The sequence below is a fragment of the Trichechus manatus genome, unplaced genomic scaffold, assembly GCF_000243295.1.
Source record: "Trichechus manatus latirostris isolate Lorelei unplaced genomic scaffold, TriManLat1.0 scaffold00001, whole genome shotgun sequence".
Taxonomy (NCBI): Eukaryota; Metazoa; Chordata; class Mammalia; order Sirenia; family Trichechidae; genus Trichechus; species Trichechus manatus.
In genome coordinates, this window is record NW_004443937.1 from 3911898 (window position 1) to 3931856 (window position 19959).

Consider the following 19959-nt stretch of genomic DNA (forward strand, 5'->3'; position numbering starts at 1 on the left):
GAAGACAGAGCCCAAGTGTTAGTAGCTAGATCAGAGGCAACAGTCAGAAATAGAAAATATGAACCAAGCTAATTCTCAGTAGTAAAAACCAGATTTTCTCTCTCAATTCTCCTGAGTTAAAAGCAACCAACTTCACCCTTCTCAGTGGTAGGCATTCAGTAGTTGCTGAAATAGTTTTTATAGGAGATGGGGAGGGGAGGGTTGTGGTGAGTAATTTAGTGCTCCAATTGTTAAATTAATTGCCTCGATGCCGAAGGTTACTTAAGACGCTAAGGTGCTATGGGCAGGCTTGATAGGCCCCATGGAAGTCTGCTGTTGTTAAAGTGATTGTTGAAATCTAAGCCAAACTTTTGGCTCACTTAGTGCTTAAGGTAATTGATGTTGCTGATACCAGGCCCAGCCAGAGTGTGGTGGCTTGGCAAAGTGCTAAAGGTGGTATGTTAATGTAACCAATCTGTTTCCATTTCCACTTGAATCTTTAGTTTATTTTGAATGTGAGGTTGGATTATAGGATCTCCTGCCTCCTGTGTATATTTAAGCGGGAGTTTGATGAAAGCAATTCCCAGACCTCAGAAACATCCTCTGGAAGCAGCAGCCAAGAGGGGCCAAGTAATGTACCAGGTTAGTGATTCCAGAAAGGGATTTCAGCCCTAGGAGAGGATCTGGGTCTAATGAAAACTGGGAATCCAAACAGTGTCTTTTAGAAATGTGCTTCTAGAAACAGGGGATAATGTGTGAAGGGGTATGAGGGGCATTGTATTTTAAAACAAGATATTGGGAGTTATCCTTTTGGGATAGGGGAATAATGGAAAGAGCCCAGATTCCTTCTTGGGTAAATCTTGTTTCTTTCCATCTTGGAGTGCCTTCATCATAAAACAACTGAGGTTTCTAGTGTTGTAGTTATTTCAGAAGTGCTAAAAAAAACTTGGCAAGAAACATTTTGGTCCACTAAAAACTTTTACTTGTAATAGAAGTTTCTCACTGCTCAGGAAATAGTGGTGAAGGGTAAGAAATAATCACACCCATCAGGCCCTAACCTTCCTTGGAATGAGACTATGGTTTAGCCAGAGACCATGCAGTGAGTAGAAAAATGACAGAAATGTGGGACACTGCAAACCAGAGCCATTGAATAGTCTGACCTAGTTGACCTGGCTTCATAGCTTTGCAATACATAATTCTGGAAGATCTGCGGTTACCCATGGGCAGGGGCAGTGCTGTTTTGGGGTGAGTTCATCAGCACCATATTTTCAGACCTTCCTGCATCTGAAGTTGTGTTCTTTTAACTTTTAGGTGCTCTCGACTTTGAACACATTGAAGAGCAAGCAGAAGGCATCTTTGGAGGAAGGAAAGTAGATTTTCAGTTACTGTTCTCTAGGTGGTTCTAGGATTTAGAAGACTGCTCTTGCATAGTTCTCAATGGTTTTCCTTCCGTATGCTAATAATGATATAGTCTTTGGGCTAAGTCTTTGTTTTAGTGCTTCTTGGAACTCTTGAATACTCAAGTCACTGCTATCTGGTTGGCTTGATTCTTTGTGTGTGTGTGTTTTCCTAGGACAGAAAGGGTTTAATGAGGTTTCCCAGGATAACTACATTACAAGAGTTTAAAATGATGAAGAAATAAGGGCAAAGAAAGAATGCAGGGTTGAGGCTCAAAACAGAGTGAAGTTAGTAAGATCATGTACTTTTGCTGATAATAGGCTACAGTTTTATCCCTGAACTCTTTAGAAGCTCTTTGTACAAACACAATCTGTTCTTTCCTTGTTCCTAACATTAGAATAATGTATGAACCCTGTTTTAAAAAGATTAGATTGTTCAATGTTGACTTAAAATATTCTTGTTATGAGACCTAAATACCTACACGCATAAGACTTGGTATGTTGTCTGTTGCCGTCGAGTTGATCCCAATTCATAGCAACCCTATAGGACAGAGTAGAACAGCCTCATAGGGTTTCCAAGGAGCAGCTGGTGGATTTGAACTGCTGACCTTTTGATTAGCAGCAGTCATAGTTCTTAACCACTGTGCCACCAGAGCTCCAGACTTGGTATAAACACTCTATAAACATAGCTCCTACAATTTACATACTTGGTTTGGTTATCTATTGCTGCATAACAAACTACTCCAAAAATGTAATAGATTGAAACTACAACCATGTTGGTATCTCTCACAGTTCTGTAAGTTGACTGGGCTAAAATGACTGGTTCTTCTGCTAGTCTCTATGGGGTCTCTCCTGCGACAGCAGTGAGAGGGTGACTGGGGTTGGCCCATCCAAGTTAACTTTGCTCACATTTTTGGCACCTTGGCGGGGATGTCTGTAATGTTGGGAGCTTTCTTTCTCTCTCTCCACTTGGGTAACTTGGGATTCTTTACAACATGGCAGCTGGCTCCAACAGCAAACATTTTAATAGGATAAGCCAACAATATGCAAGTGCTAACCAATCCTTTGCTTGCATTGTGTTTGCTACGTCCTATTGGTCAGAGAAAATCGCATGACCAAGCCCAGTGTCAATGTGGGAGGGACTACAGAAGGGTGTGACTAAGTTGAGGGCCTAGTTCGTTCAGGGCCACCAGCGTTAACAGTCTGTCTCAACACTAAATGTAAAACCTGTAACATTGGAATTAGCACCGTTATTCACTATGGTGGAAGATGCTTTTCTAAAACTTACATGGGGTGTTTTGAGTTCAGCATGAGGATGCTTCCATGTGATGTGTGATGACACAGCTCTGCCGCCATTTTCCTCACACTCAACAACAGGGAAACCTCCTTCACATAGTACACTGTGCTCCCTTTTGGAAGCATGAATACAGTATTTACGTGATGTGTGCTCTCAGTGCTTGTTAGTCTTCAGCCACTAAGGTCTTCCCACATGACGTTCATTTCATTGTAAACATAGTGCAGACAGTGATACAATAATTGGGGGGCAGTACTCAGTGATGGGGTGGTCTTCCATTTGATCCAGGATATACTTATTAACTTTTTAATTGTATAAATAAGACAAAGTTACCATAGCTATAGAGCTGCTGTTGTCATCAGCTGCTGCTGAAACCTGTTCAGCATCATAGCAACACGCAAACCTCCAGATGGGTGGTGGCTGCACGTGAGGTGCATTAGCCAGGCATCAGACCTGAGCCTCCTTCATGGAATGTGAAAATGCTGCCACTGAGCTAGTCCTGATAGTATGCTCATTAACCCCATTTTGAAGAAAGCTTGAGTTATAATGGTTTATGGCAGTGCTCCTCAAAGTGGGGTCCACGAGACTGAGCTGTGTGTTAGCAATTTGTGACAGGTAAGTACAGAACATAAGAGTAAGCATCCAGATACTTCCATGACAATTTGACATTGCCCTGACATCAAATGGATGATCAATGGGCTCCTACCATTGAAAAAGATATAGACCAAGAGTATCAGTCAGCTGCAGATTGAAAATAAAGAAAACTGGTCCTTCACCATGCGGTGTCTGATAAACATTAGATTACAGCATCCTAAATAAAAATAGAAGTCCCTGGGTGGTGCAAATGGTTAACACACTCAGCTGCTAACCAAGAGGTTGGCGATTTGGGTCCACCCAGAGGTGCCTTGGAAGAATGGCCTGGTGATCTACTTAAAAAACATCAGTCATTGAAAACCCCGGGGAGCACAGTTCTACTGTGACGCCCATGGAGTCGCTGTAAGTGTAAGTCAACTCAATGGCAACAGGTTGATAAAAATAAATTCATAATTAATTAATTAATTATTAATAAATAATAAATTAATATCTAATAAATAATAATTAGATAAACTGATAACTCAGTAGAAACACGATTGTTTGCAGTTGTTAGACTACAGATGAAGCCTAGCAGATTGGGAGCCCATTATCCAAGTTGCAGAGCAAATCCTGTCGCTGTGGGAGGTTAGGGACTTTGGTTTAAAATTTGACAATTGTGACATCTTAACTGTCCCTGCACTTCACAATATGGTTGAAGATAAAGCCAGACTGTCTTGTTAAAGAAGCTAATTAAAAGTCAAGTCCCATGAGGTAGAAGACAGTGTTACAAATCTAACTGGCTTAGGTGTGTCTGGGCCCAAGGTCCCTGAGAGAAGGGCTTGTGTGGTTCATTTGGCCTTCCTCCCCCTACATTCTTCTAGTGAGGAGAACACCCCCTTGGACTTGGACGATCACGGCGGCAGGACCTTCCTCCGAGTCTTGCTGCATTTGACGATGCACGACTACCCGCCCCTGGTGTCAGGGGCCCTGCAGCTGCTCTTCCGGCACTTCAGCCAGAGGCAGGAGGTGCTCCAGGCTTTCAAGCAGGTAGCTCGAGTTGTCCCTGTGTGTGTTGTCTGTCAGAGAAGCTGCCATATGCAACTAATGGATTGCATTCGTTAAGGTTCAACTGCTTGTTACCAGCCAAGATGTGGACAATTACAAACAGATCAAACAAGACCTGGATCAGCTGAGGTCCATTGTGGAAAAGTCAGAGCTCTGGGTGTACAAAGGGCAGGGCCCTGACGAGGTGATGAATGGCGCATCTGGTGGAAACGAACATAAGAAAACAGAGGTGAGTGATGTACACATTAGGCTGCAGCATAGCTGCGGTGCCTCAGAACAAGTCACTGCAGACATAAATGCAGATTACAGGCTGGGCTTTATTCCTGAGAGAGCTTCTTGTTTAATAGCCAGAGTAGCAGCTGGTCTCCTAGGAAATGAGCTGTAAAACTGAAGTTTAGCTCTGTCTCCCATCCCACCTATCATGTGTAATAGACTTAGTGAGAGTAAATCAGCACCAGGTTTTCCTTAGAGAGGAGTCTTGGTGGTGTAGTGGTTAAGCGCATGACTGCTAACCGAAATGTTGGCAGTGTGAACCTACCAGTGGCTCCTGAGGAGAAAGATGTGGCAGTCTGTTTCTGTAAAGATTACAGCCTTGGAAACCTAATGGGCCCGTTCTACCCTGTTCTATAGGGTCACTACGAGTTGGAATTGACATGACAGCAGAGACCCACTTGGGAAAAGCCTGTTCTTGAGCCCTGGCCTGACCCATCGTCTGCTCCCATGTCTGTGAAATGCTGTCAGTCAAAACAGAGTTGAGGGTGAACAAAATGACCTGGGCGTAAATCCAGTATGACTGTTGGAAAACAGTGCAAAACTCGTGTTTTTTTGGTTTTTGTTTGTTTTTTGTTTTATAAAGGGTGGTGCTAACCCTAACAAATGCACAGTAGCCCAAGAGTTATACAAAATACAGTTATGTTTATTTTGGTTCCTAGCAGGGGAATAACAAGTCTCAAAAGCATGAAAGTACGAGCAGCTACAACTACCGGGTGGTAAAAGAGGTAAACCCCCCTCCACTGTCTTTTTCCATCTTAAATAATTCTCTAAGGAGCTGTCGTTTGTGAGAGTAAAGTTAAAAGTACAACTGTTTTTCCCTTACCTCCCTCCTTCCCTTCCTTCCTCTCTCTTTCTCTCCCTCCTTCCCTTCCTCCATCTACTCCCTCTACCGCCCTCCCCTTCTCCCTCCCTCCTTTCCTACTTCCTACCATTGAGTTCAACAGGAGAAAATAGAGCTCAGAGGTTACGAGCATGGGTTTTAGCACCAGATCTGGGTTTTGAGTCCCAGCTCCGCCACTTATTATTTCTGTGTCCTCCATTTCCTCACCTATAAAGTGCAACCAACACTGCATACTTTGGAAGGTTTCTAAGTTGAAATGAAGGATTAAGTGATACAGTTGTAAAGGATTTATCTCAGTGCCTGGCACATAGTGTCCATCAATGAGAACTGTAATTCTTTAGAAATCTTTGCATTGGGTGGTTCAAAGTTGGGAGATTGGTAGCTTTGTTTGTGTGTGTGTGTGTGTGTGTGTCCTTTTTTTTTTTACTCCAGAACAAACTCTTCCCAAGTTGTTGACAGTAATGCCACACTATTACTATTTAAGCTGTCTGTCTGAGACTATCCCACTTACTGTTGAAACCACATCACTGCTTATTCTTGCTCTTACGTAGATACAGTTTGATGCAGTCATCAGGGACACTATATATTGGGAGAACGTTCTTTTTAAGATTTTATGTGTATAGCAGTCTTCTTGGCCTCCTTGCCCTCTACCACCCCCTGAAATCTTTTTTACTAGTTTTCTGAGGCTAATTTCTTTCTTTCAACCAGATTTTGATTCGACTTAGCAAACTCTGTGTCCAAGAGAGTGCCTCGGTCAGAAAGAGCAGGAAGCAGCAGCAGCGGCTGCTCCGAAACATGGGCGCCCACGCTGTGGTGCTGGAGCTGCTGCAGATCCCGTACGAGAAGGTGAGGGGCCAGCCCACTGCAGCTGCTCCAAGTGCTGGGCTGAGCCCTGGCTCCCCAAACCCTCCATGTGTGGGTATTGTTGGTGAAGAAATGAACCTGATGAGACTACTGTGCCTGCAGAGCAACCTCAGATTATTATTGTTGCTATTATTATTATTTTGTCATAAGAAATGGAGTTATTTATTAGGGTCAAAACGTCTTAAGCCAGCAATGTCAGGTATTTTTGCAGACAAATTGTGTCGCAGTCTGCCCCCCACTTTTTTTTTCATTGTGATAAGTAAATAGGTAACAGGGCGTATGTATAGCTCATTGACATTAATTACATTCATCCTGCTGTTCAGCCATCACCATTAACTGTTCCCCAATTTTTCCATCACCCTTAATGGAAGCTCAGTGTCCCCTAAGCATCTGTCTTCCTTTCTCCCTCAGATTATTTTATATGAAACAAAAAGTATATTATAAAAATAAAGTGCAAATCACCCATAAACAACCTTGTTCCCATTTTGAGATTAGGTCAAGTAAGAAGAGTCCATTTATTCTCCCCTCACTCCCAAGCCATATTCAGTAGAGGCAGCTTGGTCTGTATCTAAAGTTTTAATCGACAGAGCTATGTTTGCACCTGGGCTGGTGCCATACAGTTTCATCTGCAACATTATTCAGTCAATTTAAACACTACCACCAACCAGTTGCTTTTGAGTCAACTCCTGACTCATGGCGGCCCCACGTATGTCAGAGTAGAACCGTGTACTACAGGATTTTCAGTGGCTGATTTTTTGGAAGTAGATTGTCAAGACTATCTTCTGAGGTGCCTCTGGGTGGACTCGAACTGCCAGCCTTTCAGTTAGCAGCTGAGTGAGTGCATTAGCCATTTGCAGTACTCTGGGACGAGTTGTTAAATGTGTGTAGGAACTTGGTACTTACTTGCCCACTTGTGAGATCCTTGCTAGTATGCTGACATCTAGTTAAGTACTTGGATCTGTGAGGTGATCCTTTGTTCTAAGTATTTTATGTTCATAGATGTTGTCCTTTGTATCCTGTTTTTCATGTTCACATTTGTTGGTGGAGGTGGATTTTAGGGACGCAGAATAAACAATGCTCTACATCTGTGTGACTTGACAAGACGTGTGCCAAGGTACTCATTCACTCCTCACAAAACCCAGTGAGGCAGTGGTGATGTTCCCATTTGATAGATGAGGAGGCCTGGAGAGGCTTCGAGTCCAAGGCCTTCAACTTAGGTCTCAAGTTCAGAAGTGACTGCCAGTGAGGCCAACTTGTTAGTGAAAAGTCACCTGAAGAAGACCTTCTATCTAGTGAACATTTGAACACTTGCAAGGTAGCAGGCACTTTGCTGAATCCTTTATAACAATTAACATGTTAAGGAGCTCTGGTGGTGCAATGATTAAGTGCTCATCTGCTAACTGAAAGGTTGGGGGTATGAACCCACCAGCTGCTCCATGGGAAGAAGACTTGTCAATCTGATCCCATAAAGATTACAGCCTAGGGAACAATGTGAGGCAGTTCTACTCTAACACATGGAGTCGCTATGATTCGGAATCAACTTGATAGCACACAACAGTTGGCTCATTTAATCCTCAAAACATTCATATAAGATGGGCGGTGCTATTGGTTTTCCCTCTTTTTTAGTAGTATCCGTATTGCCTTTTTTTAATTGTAAATATATATGTAACGAATCATTTGCCTTTTCAACATTCTTCACATATATAATTCAGTGACATGAGTTATGTTCATCATGTTGTCCAACCATTACCATTATCTGTGTCCAAATTTTCCCACTACCCTTAACAGAAGCTCAGTGGAACACTGAGCTTCTGTATTGCCTTTTTCCTGAAAAAAATATTTTTGTTTCTGCCCAAGAGAGAATTCATTCTTATTGATGAGGCATGAACAAGTTATTTGGTTCTTTTCCGGGTTAGCGGTGCAGCTCCTTAGTATTGTACACCTGGCAGGCCCTCAGTCAACACCTCCTGGATTCCACATTTGGTCTGAAGTGATGGAGGCGTAATAGGACCTGGCCTCCTGGCCAGGAAATCAGTGCTTTTCTCTACCATACAACCCTGTTTTCAACTCATTTCTCATCTGTTTCCTTCCACGCAGGCTGAAGACACCAAGATGCAGGAGATAATGAGGCTGGCTCATGAATTCTTGCAGAATTTCTGCGCAGGCAACCAGCAGAATCAAGCTCTGCTACACAAACACATAAACCTGTTTCTCAACCCAGGGGTAAGTCTCTGGGCTTGTCTGGAATCTGTGGGAAGAGGAGGGCTGAAAGAGCAAACAGAAACAACTTGTTCTTCTGCCTTTAGTTGTGGCTTCTGGGACTTGTTATAATCCAACATTCATTCCAAAGGGGAACATTTTGATCAACTCTCAGGAAGGCAAAAATACTCCCCATTTTTTGTGGGATAGGAGGCAAGCGGAGGGGGGAGTAAAAGGTGGTAGGGGCAAGGTAAGATATATTTATTTTTTTTCCTAATAAAATTACTTATTGTATCAAACCTAAACAATACAAAAGTGCTAGGGCTCACTCTCCAGCTACATCCTTCCAGGGCATCCTCATAAACAGTATATTCTTGCATACATTTGGCTGTTTATACAAATATATAATATAGTCATATAAAACATATCTATATTGTATTTTTATTTTATATGATATATTTAAAAATATATTAAATAGATATTGTACATTTTTAAAAGAAAAACAGTAGTATACTCTACACGTTATTTAGCTTTTTTTTTTTCCACTTGAATGCATTGTGGTTGCCTTTGCAAGTCAGATATAGATAGATTTCTCTCTCTCTCTCTTTTTTTCTTTTTTTTTTTTGATGGCTTCATGGCATTACATAGAATGGCTACAACTTGGTGTTTTGTTTTTACTATTGTATTAATGGACAATTGTGCAAGATCTAGTTTTTGGCTTTGTAGACAGTACTGCAAAGGACTTCCTTGTACATGTACATTTGTGCAGATAACTCACTTACTAGTAGGCTAGAGACTTCTAGAAAAAGGATTGCCGGGTGGTAGGTGTTAAAAATAATCAAAACTCAGTGGAAATTGAACGTAAGGTTTATTCTGAGCAATTATTTTATATTCGTATAGGGAGACCATTTTGATTCCAGAAAAAGCAAATGGCTTGAAGAAGCTAGATACAAGTAGGCTTATTAAGAGAAGAGGAGGGAGAAATATGGAAGATCAACCACTGGCTAATCTTAACATGATTTATTGAACCCTGCCCTCCCACTTTTACTGAGATCAATGGATATCAGATCACAAAATTTTCAGATTCAAATTTGGTAAATCTACTCCGCTTTGAACAGGAAAGAAAGGGTTTGCAACTTTGGGTGAAAGAAAAGCTGCTGGCAGACTAATTTTTGTCAGGAATTTCTTTAAAGTGAATATTTGGTTTCATGGGTAAGAAAACCCCAAAATCAGAGCAAGATATCTGCTATCAGTTTTACTCTTTGACATAGGGTAACATTCCCTTTTTGTCATGAAAAGAGAAAGAAAAAGTAAAAGATAAAAAGGTTAAAGTCCTCTTCCTCACGCCAAACATAAAACTCAATAACTCTGGGTAGAAAGTAAAAAATAAATCTTCTAGAAGATAATATGAGAATATCTTTATGACCTTGAGGTAAGCAAAGTTTTCTTAAACAGCATGGAAAAATTCCTAAAGGAAAATAGTGATAAACTGAACTTCTTCAAAATTAAGAACTTCATCAAATGATATGATTAAGAACATCCAAAAGTAAGCCAGAGAGTGAGAGAAGACATTTGCAGTGCATATGTTTAACAAAGAACTCACATCCAGAATGTATAACAAACTCAAAGAAGTCAACAAGGAAAAAGACAGACAACCCACTTTTTAAAATTGGCAAAAACTTGAACCAACACTTCATCGTACAGCATATCCAAATGGCCAATATCTTAGTTATCTAGTGCTGCTATAACAGAAATATCACAAGTGGATGGCTTTAACAAACAGAAATTTATTCTCTCACAGTCTAATTGGGTAGAAATCCGAATTCAGGGCACCAGCTCCCAGGGAAGGTTTTCTGTCTCTCTGTTGGTTCTGGGGAAAGGTCCTTGTCATCAATCTTCCCTGGTCTCGGAGCTTCTCAGCACAGGGACCCTGGGTCCAAAGGACACGCTCCACTCCTGGAGCTTCTTTCTTGATAGTATGAGGTCCCTTTCCTCTCTGCCTGCTTCTGTCTTTTATATCTCAAAAGAGATTGACTCAAGATACAGTCTAATCCTGTAGATTGAGTCCTGCCTCATTAACATAACTGCCTCTAATCCTGCCTCATTAACATCATAGAAGTTAGGATTTACAACACATAGGATAATCACATCAGATCATAAAATGGAAGACAGTCACACAATACTGGGAGTCCTGGCCTAGCCAAGTTGTCACACATTTTTGGGGGATACAATTCAATCTATAGCAGCCAATAAATATGACATTAGTCATCTGTCAAATGCAAATTAAAGCCACAATAACATATGACTAAAATTAAAAAGATGGACAGTACCAAGTATTGACAAGGATATGGAATAGCTGTAATGTAGAATGTAAATTATTAACATCTTTCAAAAGCTTTTTGGCAGTCTTCTAAAACCAAACATATTCATACCTTGCAACCCAGCAATTCCACAGAAGTGTATGCATTAAGTTTACCAGAAGACATGTACACAAGTGTTCAGAGTAGCACAGTTTGGAATATGTGTAATACATATAGTGTCACTAATCATTAAAACTGGATACTACCACCAGATGCCCAGCAACAATAGAATAGATAAATCCATTTTGGTATATTCATGCAATGGACTATATATGTATACATATCTAGCAGTGACAATGAACCAACATACGTGGTACAACATGGATGAATCTCACAAATGTAATGTTGAACAAAAGAAGCCAAATAGAAACGCATGCATGAGGTTCAAGTAAAGGCAAAACTCAAGTATGGTCATAGAAGTCAAAATAGCAGTTAAATTGGGAGGGGAGAGTGGTCATAAAGGAGGCCAGTTGTATTTCTTGGCCTGGGTGCTGGTGTTCCTTTCATAATCCATTTAGCTGCATGCTACTGATTGGTTTACTTTTCTGTACGTTTGTTATATGTCATTAAATAAGTCTGCCAAAAAAGAAGGTAGTACAGAAGTATGAATGGGCTTAAATGCTTCTCTCTCTGTCTTTTAGTGGACTCTTCTTTTTCTCACTTTGTCATCTGCTGTGGCCTTCTCTTGACCATTTCCCTGTGCTCTTGTCCTCACTTTTGTGCCAGATCCTGGAGGCGGTAACGATGCAGCACATTTTCATGAACAATTTCCAGCTTTGCAGTGAGATCAACGAGAGAGTCGTTCAACACTTCGTTCACTGCATTGAGACCCATGGTCGAAACGTCCAATACATCAAGTTCTTGCAGACTATTGTCAAGGCAGAAGGGAAATTCATTAAAAAGTGCCAAGACATGGTCATGGCTGAGGTGACAACTATATATCTCTAAGTATCTTCATCTGATGATCCATAGAAATTTTCAAATAAATTAATCTTAACCTTATGAACTGCAACCCTCTCCAAAAACCACTTGAAGGGGCAGAAAGTAATTGTGTGTGAGAGAGAGGGTGTGTGTGAGTGTGCATGATCTCATGTTTGTGAACTTAGACCTTAGATATAGGCAAGAGTCTGAACTGATTTTTTATAGCCATACATCTGTTTATTTTAAGGAAGTTTGATTTGGAGTCTTCTAAGTGGGGAAAGGAAACCCTGGTGGCGTACTGGTTAAGTGCTACGGCTGCTAACCAAAAAGTCGGCGGTTCTAATCTACCAGACGCTCCTTGGAAACACTATGGGGCAGTTCTACTCTGTCCTAAAGGGTCGCTGTGAGTCAGAATCGACTCGACAGCAGTGGGTTTGTTTGTTTGTTTTTAAGCGGGGAAAAGAGAACAAGAATAGTGAACCAAAATGGAGGGAAGGGAGATAAAATGTGGATAGAAACCAGTGAGCCAGAATAGCTTCCCTTTTTGTGGATTATATGACTTTTTCCTTAATTATTCACCTAATTAATTAGGTAGAATTGTTGCTTGATCATTCATGAGGAGAAACTGGTCAGTGGAATAATGGGAAAGTCTCCTTGGTTCTTTAGGGAAAGTCGCACCTCATTGGTGTCGTCTCTGACCAGGAAGGCCCACGCAGCCACACACATGACTTTGACTTCTGTATATCCTCCGTTTGATCCTTCCAACTTTTTATATAATGAAGTATTGAGTAAATCCACCTAACAGTTGGTTTTATAAGCCTGCCTACATATACATAATTCTAGTAAAAGATTAAAAAAAAGTTACTGCCAAGGTGACTCCAACTCATGGTGACCCCATGTGTGACAGAATAGAACTGTGCTCCACAGGTTCTTCAATGGTCGATTTTTTGGAGGTAGATTATAAGGCCTTTTTTCCAAAGTGCCTCTGGGTAGACTTGCATCTCTAGCCTTTTGGTTAGCAGTCAAGCATGTTAACCGTTAGTACCACCCAGGGACTCATAGTGCAAGATAGTGTAGTATAATTAATAGAGTTCGCTTGACCTGGGATACAAATGTCACTGGATCATTTTGCACACCAGGGAACGTGGCATTGTTGCTTGACTGCTCCCCCTGTCAGTGTGCATTTTTGTAAAACAAAGGTGCAGCATGTTAACTAGAGAGAGCTGACATGTGGATTGAATGAGATGATGATGACAACAATAGCTAACATTTATCGAAAGCCTACCATACTGTAGGCATTGTTCCAAGCTCTTCCTGGCAGCTCTGTGAGTTAGGTATTGCATTTGTCCCCATTTTTACAGAAGAGGAAACTGAGACACAGTGACGTTAGGTTATCCATCTAAAGTGTGTATCATAGTATTTGGCACATAATTAGAGCTCATGAAAATTAGTTGTTATTAAGTAGATAATACTGGCCATATTCATTTTGACTCCTGTGCCAGCCCTTTTTGGATCTTTTAGATTTCATGTAATGCTGAGATTGATTTATTCCTAAATGGACTCATGAGAAGCTACAGTACTGGGGGTTGAGTTCCATATAGGAATGCTTTGACATTTTGATGAGAGTTGAAAGGAAGGCATGTCTTAATTAGAAATGGATAATTTATGATCGAAAAGATGAGATAGTTTGTGAAAAAGTTATAAGAGAGGTGCTTCATAAAGCATAAAACAGAAGGTGGAAACATTTTAAAATAGTGCAAATGGTTAAGTGCTTGACTACTAACCTAAAGGTTAGTGGTTCAAACCCCCTCAGTGTCACTGCAGAGGAAAGGTCTGGCAATCTGCTTCCATAAAGATTATAGCCATTGAAAACCCTACGGAGCACAGTTCTACTCTGTAATACACGGGTTCACTATGAGCTGGAATCAATTTGACAGCAGTGAGTTTGTTTTTTTGGTTTATATAGGTTTGGAAATAATTTTCAAATGTGAGTTTGCAATCTATATTTCCACTTGATACATGAATGCTTGACTGTAGACTTCCTCTTCCCTTAATAATTTTTAGGGCCACTGTAGTATTTCTATATCTGTGGTTTAAAATTTATGCTGAATATTTCTAGTAGTTCAGTAATATAAATGAATGAAATCTAGATGAGTTTAGGAATATAGGTGAGACTAGTTCTGGAAGGTCAGTGCTAACAGAACATCTTTCTCTGCGAATAGCTTTTGCTACCTTTTTTATGCTGCTCCCCTCTCCCCACCTGCAAGCTTGTAACATAAACAAGATCTGTTCTTTTTTACAGCTGGTCAACTCAGGAGAGGATGTCCTTGTGTTCTACAATGACAGAGCCTCTTTCCAGACTCTGATCCAGATGATGAGGTCAGAACGGGACCGCATGGATGAAAACAGCCCTCTCATGTACCACATCCACTTGGTGGAGCTCCTGGCCGTGTGCACAGAGGGCAAGAACGTGTACACTGAGATCAAGTGCAACTCCCTGCTGCCGCTGGATGACATTGTCCGTGTGGTGACCCATGAGGACTGCATCCCGGAGGTAAGAGCCCTGACTGGACTGTGCCCTTCTTGTCTCTCTCCATGAGTGTGTGGTCCTGGGCTTGGTGGCAAACTTCAGGGTGGCTGGCGAGGATGAGACCTCAACAGAGTTTTGAGAACTGCAGCTCATTTCATAGTGAGATTTCAGTTTGCTGAAACAAAATTTTCTTGAGTATCGATTTTGTGAGAACAGAATGCGGGGGAAGTTGGTCTTTTCTTCTATCTCCTTAAGAAGAGTTGAAAACTCTTCCCGCTCTTCAGAAAGAACTTCTGAGAAATGAGGTTAAGAGTGGGTTCATATAAATGGATGAATTATTCTGTAAGTTTATTCTTTAAAAAGGAAAATTCTTCAAAGATAATACGTGATCATTTGTAGACAATTTAGAAACTACAGATAATAAAAAAAATAAAAATCATCTAAAATCCTACAGTCCATAATAAATACCTATTAAGTTTTCTTTTGTTGGTCTCTTTTTTTAAAAAAAGAATTATTGTGGTAAAACATATATAACAGAAAGTTGGCCATTTTAGCTGTTTTTGAAATAGAGTTCAGTGACATTAAGTACACTAACCATGTTGTGCTACCACCACCACTGTCCATTTCCAAAAGTTTTACCCCAAACAGAAACTCTGTGCCCCTTCAGCAATTAACTCCCCAGTCTTCCCTCCCCTGAGCCCCTGGTAATCACTAATAAACTTTTGTCTCTATGTATTTATCTATTCTAGATGTTTCACATAAGTTGGTGGTCATACAATATTTGTCCTTTTGTGTCTGACTTATTTCAATCAGCATAATGTTTTCAAAGTTCACTCATGTGGTAGCATGTATCAGAATTTCGTTCCCCTTTATGATGGAATAATATTCCATTGCCTGTTAAATTTTTTAAGTAAATTCTTCCAGACTTTCTTTTCCCCATTTATATTATTTAATAACAAAATATGGATCATACAGTATATGTTTTATTCTTGTATGTTTTAAAATCTATATTATTTGTATTTTGAACGAAATATAAAACCAAAACCAAACCCATTGCTATCAAGTTGATTCCAACTCATAGCTATCCCATAGAACTGCCCCATAGGGTTTCCAAGGCTGTAAATCTTTATAGAAGCAGACTGCCACATCTTTCTTCCACAGAGTGGCTGGTGAGTTCAAACCTCCAATCTTTCGGTTAGCAGTTGAGCGCTTTCACTACTGTGCCACCAGGGCTCCTTAAATATACTTACATATAAATATGCTTGTATAAATCTATGTATATATAGCATGTTATATATTGAATACCGTATTTTTATGCAAGTAACACGCTCATTTGGTGTTTGTTTGACAGCCGAGCCCTCCCCTCATGATGTATTCTCTTAAGTGCACTATGCTAATTTTTTTTTACAGTAGCATGTGAGAAAGGATTGGCATGGCTGTGCTTGTGAGGGTGCCTTGCGGGGGGAGGGCTCAGCCAGCAAACAAATGCAGAAGGCGTGTGCTATTTGCTTAAAAATACAGTTTATATGTTTTTAGATTAATTTTTTTGAAAAGGTAATAGATTCACATGGTTCAAATATCAAAAACTATAAAGTGCTAAAGGAGCCCTGGTGGTGCAGTAGTTAAGCGCTCAGCTGCGAACTAGAAGGTTGGTGGTTTGAACTTAATAATCATTAATTATTATTATTATTATTATAATCTCGTTATATTATTATAAATTGGTTCAACACTCACAGAAGGCAATTAGGGTAAATCTGTATGACAGAATTTTATGCAATTATAAAAGAAGAAGGTGGAATCTTTTTATAGACTGATATGGAAAGAAAATATGGAGTTCCAGTGCAGAATAGTGTACTTAGAGTGCTACCTTTTGTGTAAAAAAAAAGGGGGGGGGAGGGATAAAGTATATATAATTTATATTTGGACACGTTTCATGGCCATGACCTTTCAGAAGCAGATAGCCAGGCCTTTCTTCTAGGGCACCTCTGGGTGGGTTTGAACTGCCAGCCTTTCGGCTAGTACTCAAGCGCTTGACCACTTGCGCCACCCAGTGACCACTGTGGTGTCTCATAGTGGTTTTAATTTCTATGTCCTTGATTACTAAATGTGGTTGAGCCCCTTTTTCCATGTGTTTATTGGACATTTGATTTTCCTCTTTTTAAAAAAATACTAGATCAAATGATTGCCTTTCGTTTTCTATTCGGGTGTCCATCTTATTTGTACTAATCTATAAGAGCTCTTTGTTGGTTAAATGCATTTCAAATATCTTCTGTCATTCAACGCCATTTAACTCTTTCAATGATGTATTTTTATGAACAGAAAGTTTTCATTTTAATGTAATCGACTTTGTCCATCTTCTCCTCTATGGTTTGTGTTTTGTTGTGTCATGCTCTACCTTGGGATCATGAAAATATTCTCTTCCAAAGCTTTATATTTTTGAATTTCATAATGGCTGATTTTGAACATCCAAAAAGCATAGAAATTGAGCTGGCAGGGGAAAATGGAATAACTATCTGGTCTGTCCTCTCACTATTAACATGAGACAGCTACGCAATATCACCTATGCCAACCTGGTTTTTTTCAGAAAAGCCTGTTTCTATCTTCCAGGTTAAAATTGCGTACATAAACTTCCTGAACCACTGCTACGTGGACACTGAGGTGGAAATGAAGGAGATTTACACCAGCAATCACATGTGGAAGTTGTTCGAGAATTTCCTTGTGGACATCTGCAGGGTAAGGCTTTCTGGAACTAAGGAGGCAGCGTTAGTGTGTGTATGGGACTGGGCATCCCTGCATGGAAGGAATGCAAATGATTGTGTAATTTAAACTCTTAATTCACACTTCTCATTTCTTTCTACATTTTGCTCTTAGCTGAGAATAGATTCTAGTTATCAAGTTTCAGGGAAGATAGGTTGTTTCTAGTTTCTACTTCACTCCTTATGGATTGATTTGTGAATAATAACCTGGGACATATGTAAATCAAATTGATAAGGCTTATTTTCCTTGATAATATGATGTCCTGTCTTCGAAGGACACCTTCCTGCCCTTGCGCATTTATCTCCTACAATCTCATGCTGAGGATTTTACAAAGTGCTTCACTTCCTGACTTTTGCTTTCCTGGCCCAGCAGTTGGGATGGGCTTCAATATACTTAATTTGGTTTTGTGCTTAAGCTTAATATTCACTCCAAAGGCATGAGGCTACTACATAACAAAGCACACCATGGATTTAATATGAGTTTTATGGTGATGGAGTTTGGATGGGGACAGGTGACAAGGTTCTTCAGAGAATAATTGTGAGATATATCCCTATTTCAGAAACATTTATGATGTTAAAAAGGAAAAAGGGTGTACTTTAGAATCATACAATGTGGTATTTTTCTGCCTGACTTTACCAGTGTGAGGCCAGGAGCCTACAAGAACTTATTGTCTTTCTAACTGAGTACTGTATTTAATAATACTCAGGTATTAGTGTCGCAGACATATTTTTATTTTATCTCAAACTCTTCCTAGTCTTTTAATCCCTTAAATTTAGGGCCTTTGCCTTAGAATGGGAGGCCAACATTGTTTCTTTACATTAGACAACAACAACATTTTTCTGTAAAAGGCCAGATAGTAAACACGTGTTTGACTTTGTGGATTATCTGGTCTCCATCCCAGCTACTCACCTCTCCCCTTATAGCCCGAAAGCAGCGTAATAATATGTAAACGAATGAGTGTGGCTATATTCCAATAAAACTTTATTTATGAAATTAGCCACTGGGCTGGCCCATCAGGCCTTACTTTGCCAACCCTCACATAAAGTTGTTCAGGAATACTGTAAAGTCGGTTACTAATTTCATTCTGTAAATATGACCTCAAACTTCCCGATATTAAGCTCAGAACGTAGTAGTCTGTTAATAAAACTTCATGTCAAAAAAAAAAAAAGTATTCTCTAAACCTGTTCTTCTGGCTAGTCTTATTCTAAGCAGCAAAAGTAAGCAAAATCTAAAATCTCTCCTCAACCCCAAACTTGTACAGGTAGTTGTCCTGAATCACAGCTCATTATTTTGAACAATGTTGCATATTAATAAAATTTTTTATTGAATGGAAGAGTGTTGGAGGGTTGTAGAATGTCAAGCACAAAGGACCTCAGTGATATAATTCACTTGCTTGATTACCTTGATTAGGAGTCCATGGCCTAGAGCAGATGAATGGCTTAACCAGAAGGGCAGTTTACTTTTAGTGGAAAATTAAAACACATGTAGTTACCATGCCTCTTATCATCCTTTGGGATTTTAGACTTGCTACACATGGGTAGGAAGTTAAACGTGATTAAAATGCCAATTTTATTGTATGATTCTATAGTTATGATATCTGAGCAGGTGTATTTCTTTTTCCGTGATTTATTTTTATTATCTCTTAAAGGGAGAAATATTGACCTGCAGGCCTTTACCTTTCATTTGTAAGGGTAATCAGTGGGAAGGGTCATGGATTTCTTAAGTTTACACCTGATATGCAAGTTTTGATGTAATCTTTAAAGCATCCAATTGTCTTCCAGGCCTGTAACAACACAAGTGACAGGAAGCACGCGGACTCCATTTTGGAGAAGTATGTGACCGAAATTGTCATGAGTATCGTTACTACCTTTTTCAGTTCTCCCTTCTCAGATCAGAGTACAACTTTGCAGGTAAGAAATAAAACTACAGATCTGGGGTATTCATAATGATCTTCAGTAGTTGGAGATGAAGCCAATTTGGGCAGTGAACCTTCTGCAAATGATTAATAAAAGTTGCCTTTCTCCTTGTGGAGGATAGCTTTACAGGATCCCTTGGATAAAGAAGTGTACCTGAGGATATTTTCCTATACTATATGTTTCTGATAGTTTCTTATTTTCTCTTTAAAATGCTCTTTCATTATTATTATTATTTTTGCTTCCATCTTGCTGACCCGCCTCCCCATCCTAAAGAGAGTTTTCAAATAGGTGCCAGCATATCATTAACACTTTTTTTTTTTTTTTTTTTTAAAAAACAAACACCTGCAAATCTCCCTTTTAACTGAGAGCTCATCAGAAACGGTGTACGGCTGGAGTAAGAAGTTGTTTAGCCATGACAGCAGGGTTGCTACCTTGCATAGCTCCAGAGGCACCATTCACGTTGAATTCTATGTTATTGCGCCCCCTGGAGTTGTTTAGTGTAGCAGCCCAAAATGATCATTCTCGATATACTTACAGTTTCAAAACCTTGAATCCGTGGATCTGGAGTATGTTTTCTTTTTTTAACTTGGAAAAAATCACTTTTTAAAAAAAATAATTTTCGTTCAGGTCCGTTGCTATGACAGTCTTACTGCAAACCCATATATACAGGCTGCAGAATGACAGCTGGTCTTGGTCTCCAGTGGCCGGAAGAGAAATATTAACCATCCTTGTCGTGGAAAGAGATAGGAGTTGTCCTGGGGTTGATAGGTGGCCTGGGGTGGTTGGATTTCAGGTAAATAACCTGATTAATGTAAGTTCTCCAAGGGAAGAGTGATTCATGGTCAGCATAATACTCATTGCTACCATTTATTAGGTACTGCTATACTCAAGTAACTATGCAGAGCAGTTCATGTAAGTCCAGAGCAGCCTGTGAGGTAGATGTATTTTGCAGCTGAGGAAACTGAGACTCAGAGAGATTAATTACCATGC

At 40.0% G+C, this 19959-nt stretch overlaps 1 protein-coding gene across 1 annotated transcript in view; it reads left to right on the plus strand.

The window, feature by feature from the left end:
- Positions 1 to 19959, plus strand: part of ITPR1 (inositol 1,4,5-trisphosphate receptor type 1) — a 399887-nt gene that overhangs the window by 213108 nt on the left and 166820 nt on the right. Inside the window, exons 24-34 of the mRNA XM_023735093.1 lie at positions 483 to 621; positions 1291 to 1345; positions 4125 to 4290; positions 4367 to 4537; positions 5241 to 5306; positions 6131 to 6268; positions 8384 to 8509; positions 11572 to 11772; positions 14069 to 14320; positions 16904 to 17029; positions 18835 to 18963. Coding sequence (XP_023590861.1) covers positions 483 to 621; positions 1291 to 1345; positions 4125 to 4290; positions 4367 to 4537; positions 5241 to 5306; positions 6131 to 6268; positions 8384 to 8509; positions 11572 to 11772; positions 14069 to 14320; positions 16904 to 17029; positions 18835 to 18963 — 1569 coding nt within the window. The remainder of the gene's footprint in view (positions 1 to 482; positions 622 to 1290; positions 1346 to 4124; positions 4291 to 4366; positions 4538 to 5240; positions 5307 to 6130; positions 6269 to 8383; positions 8510 to 11571; positions 11773 to 14068; positions 14321 to 16903; positions 17030 to 18834; positions 18964 to 19959) is intronic.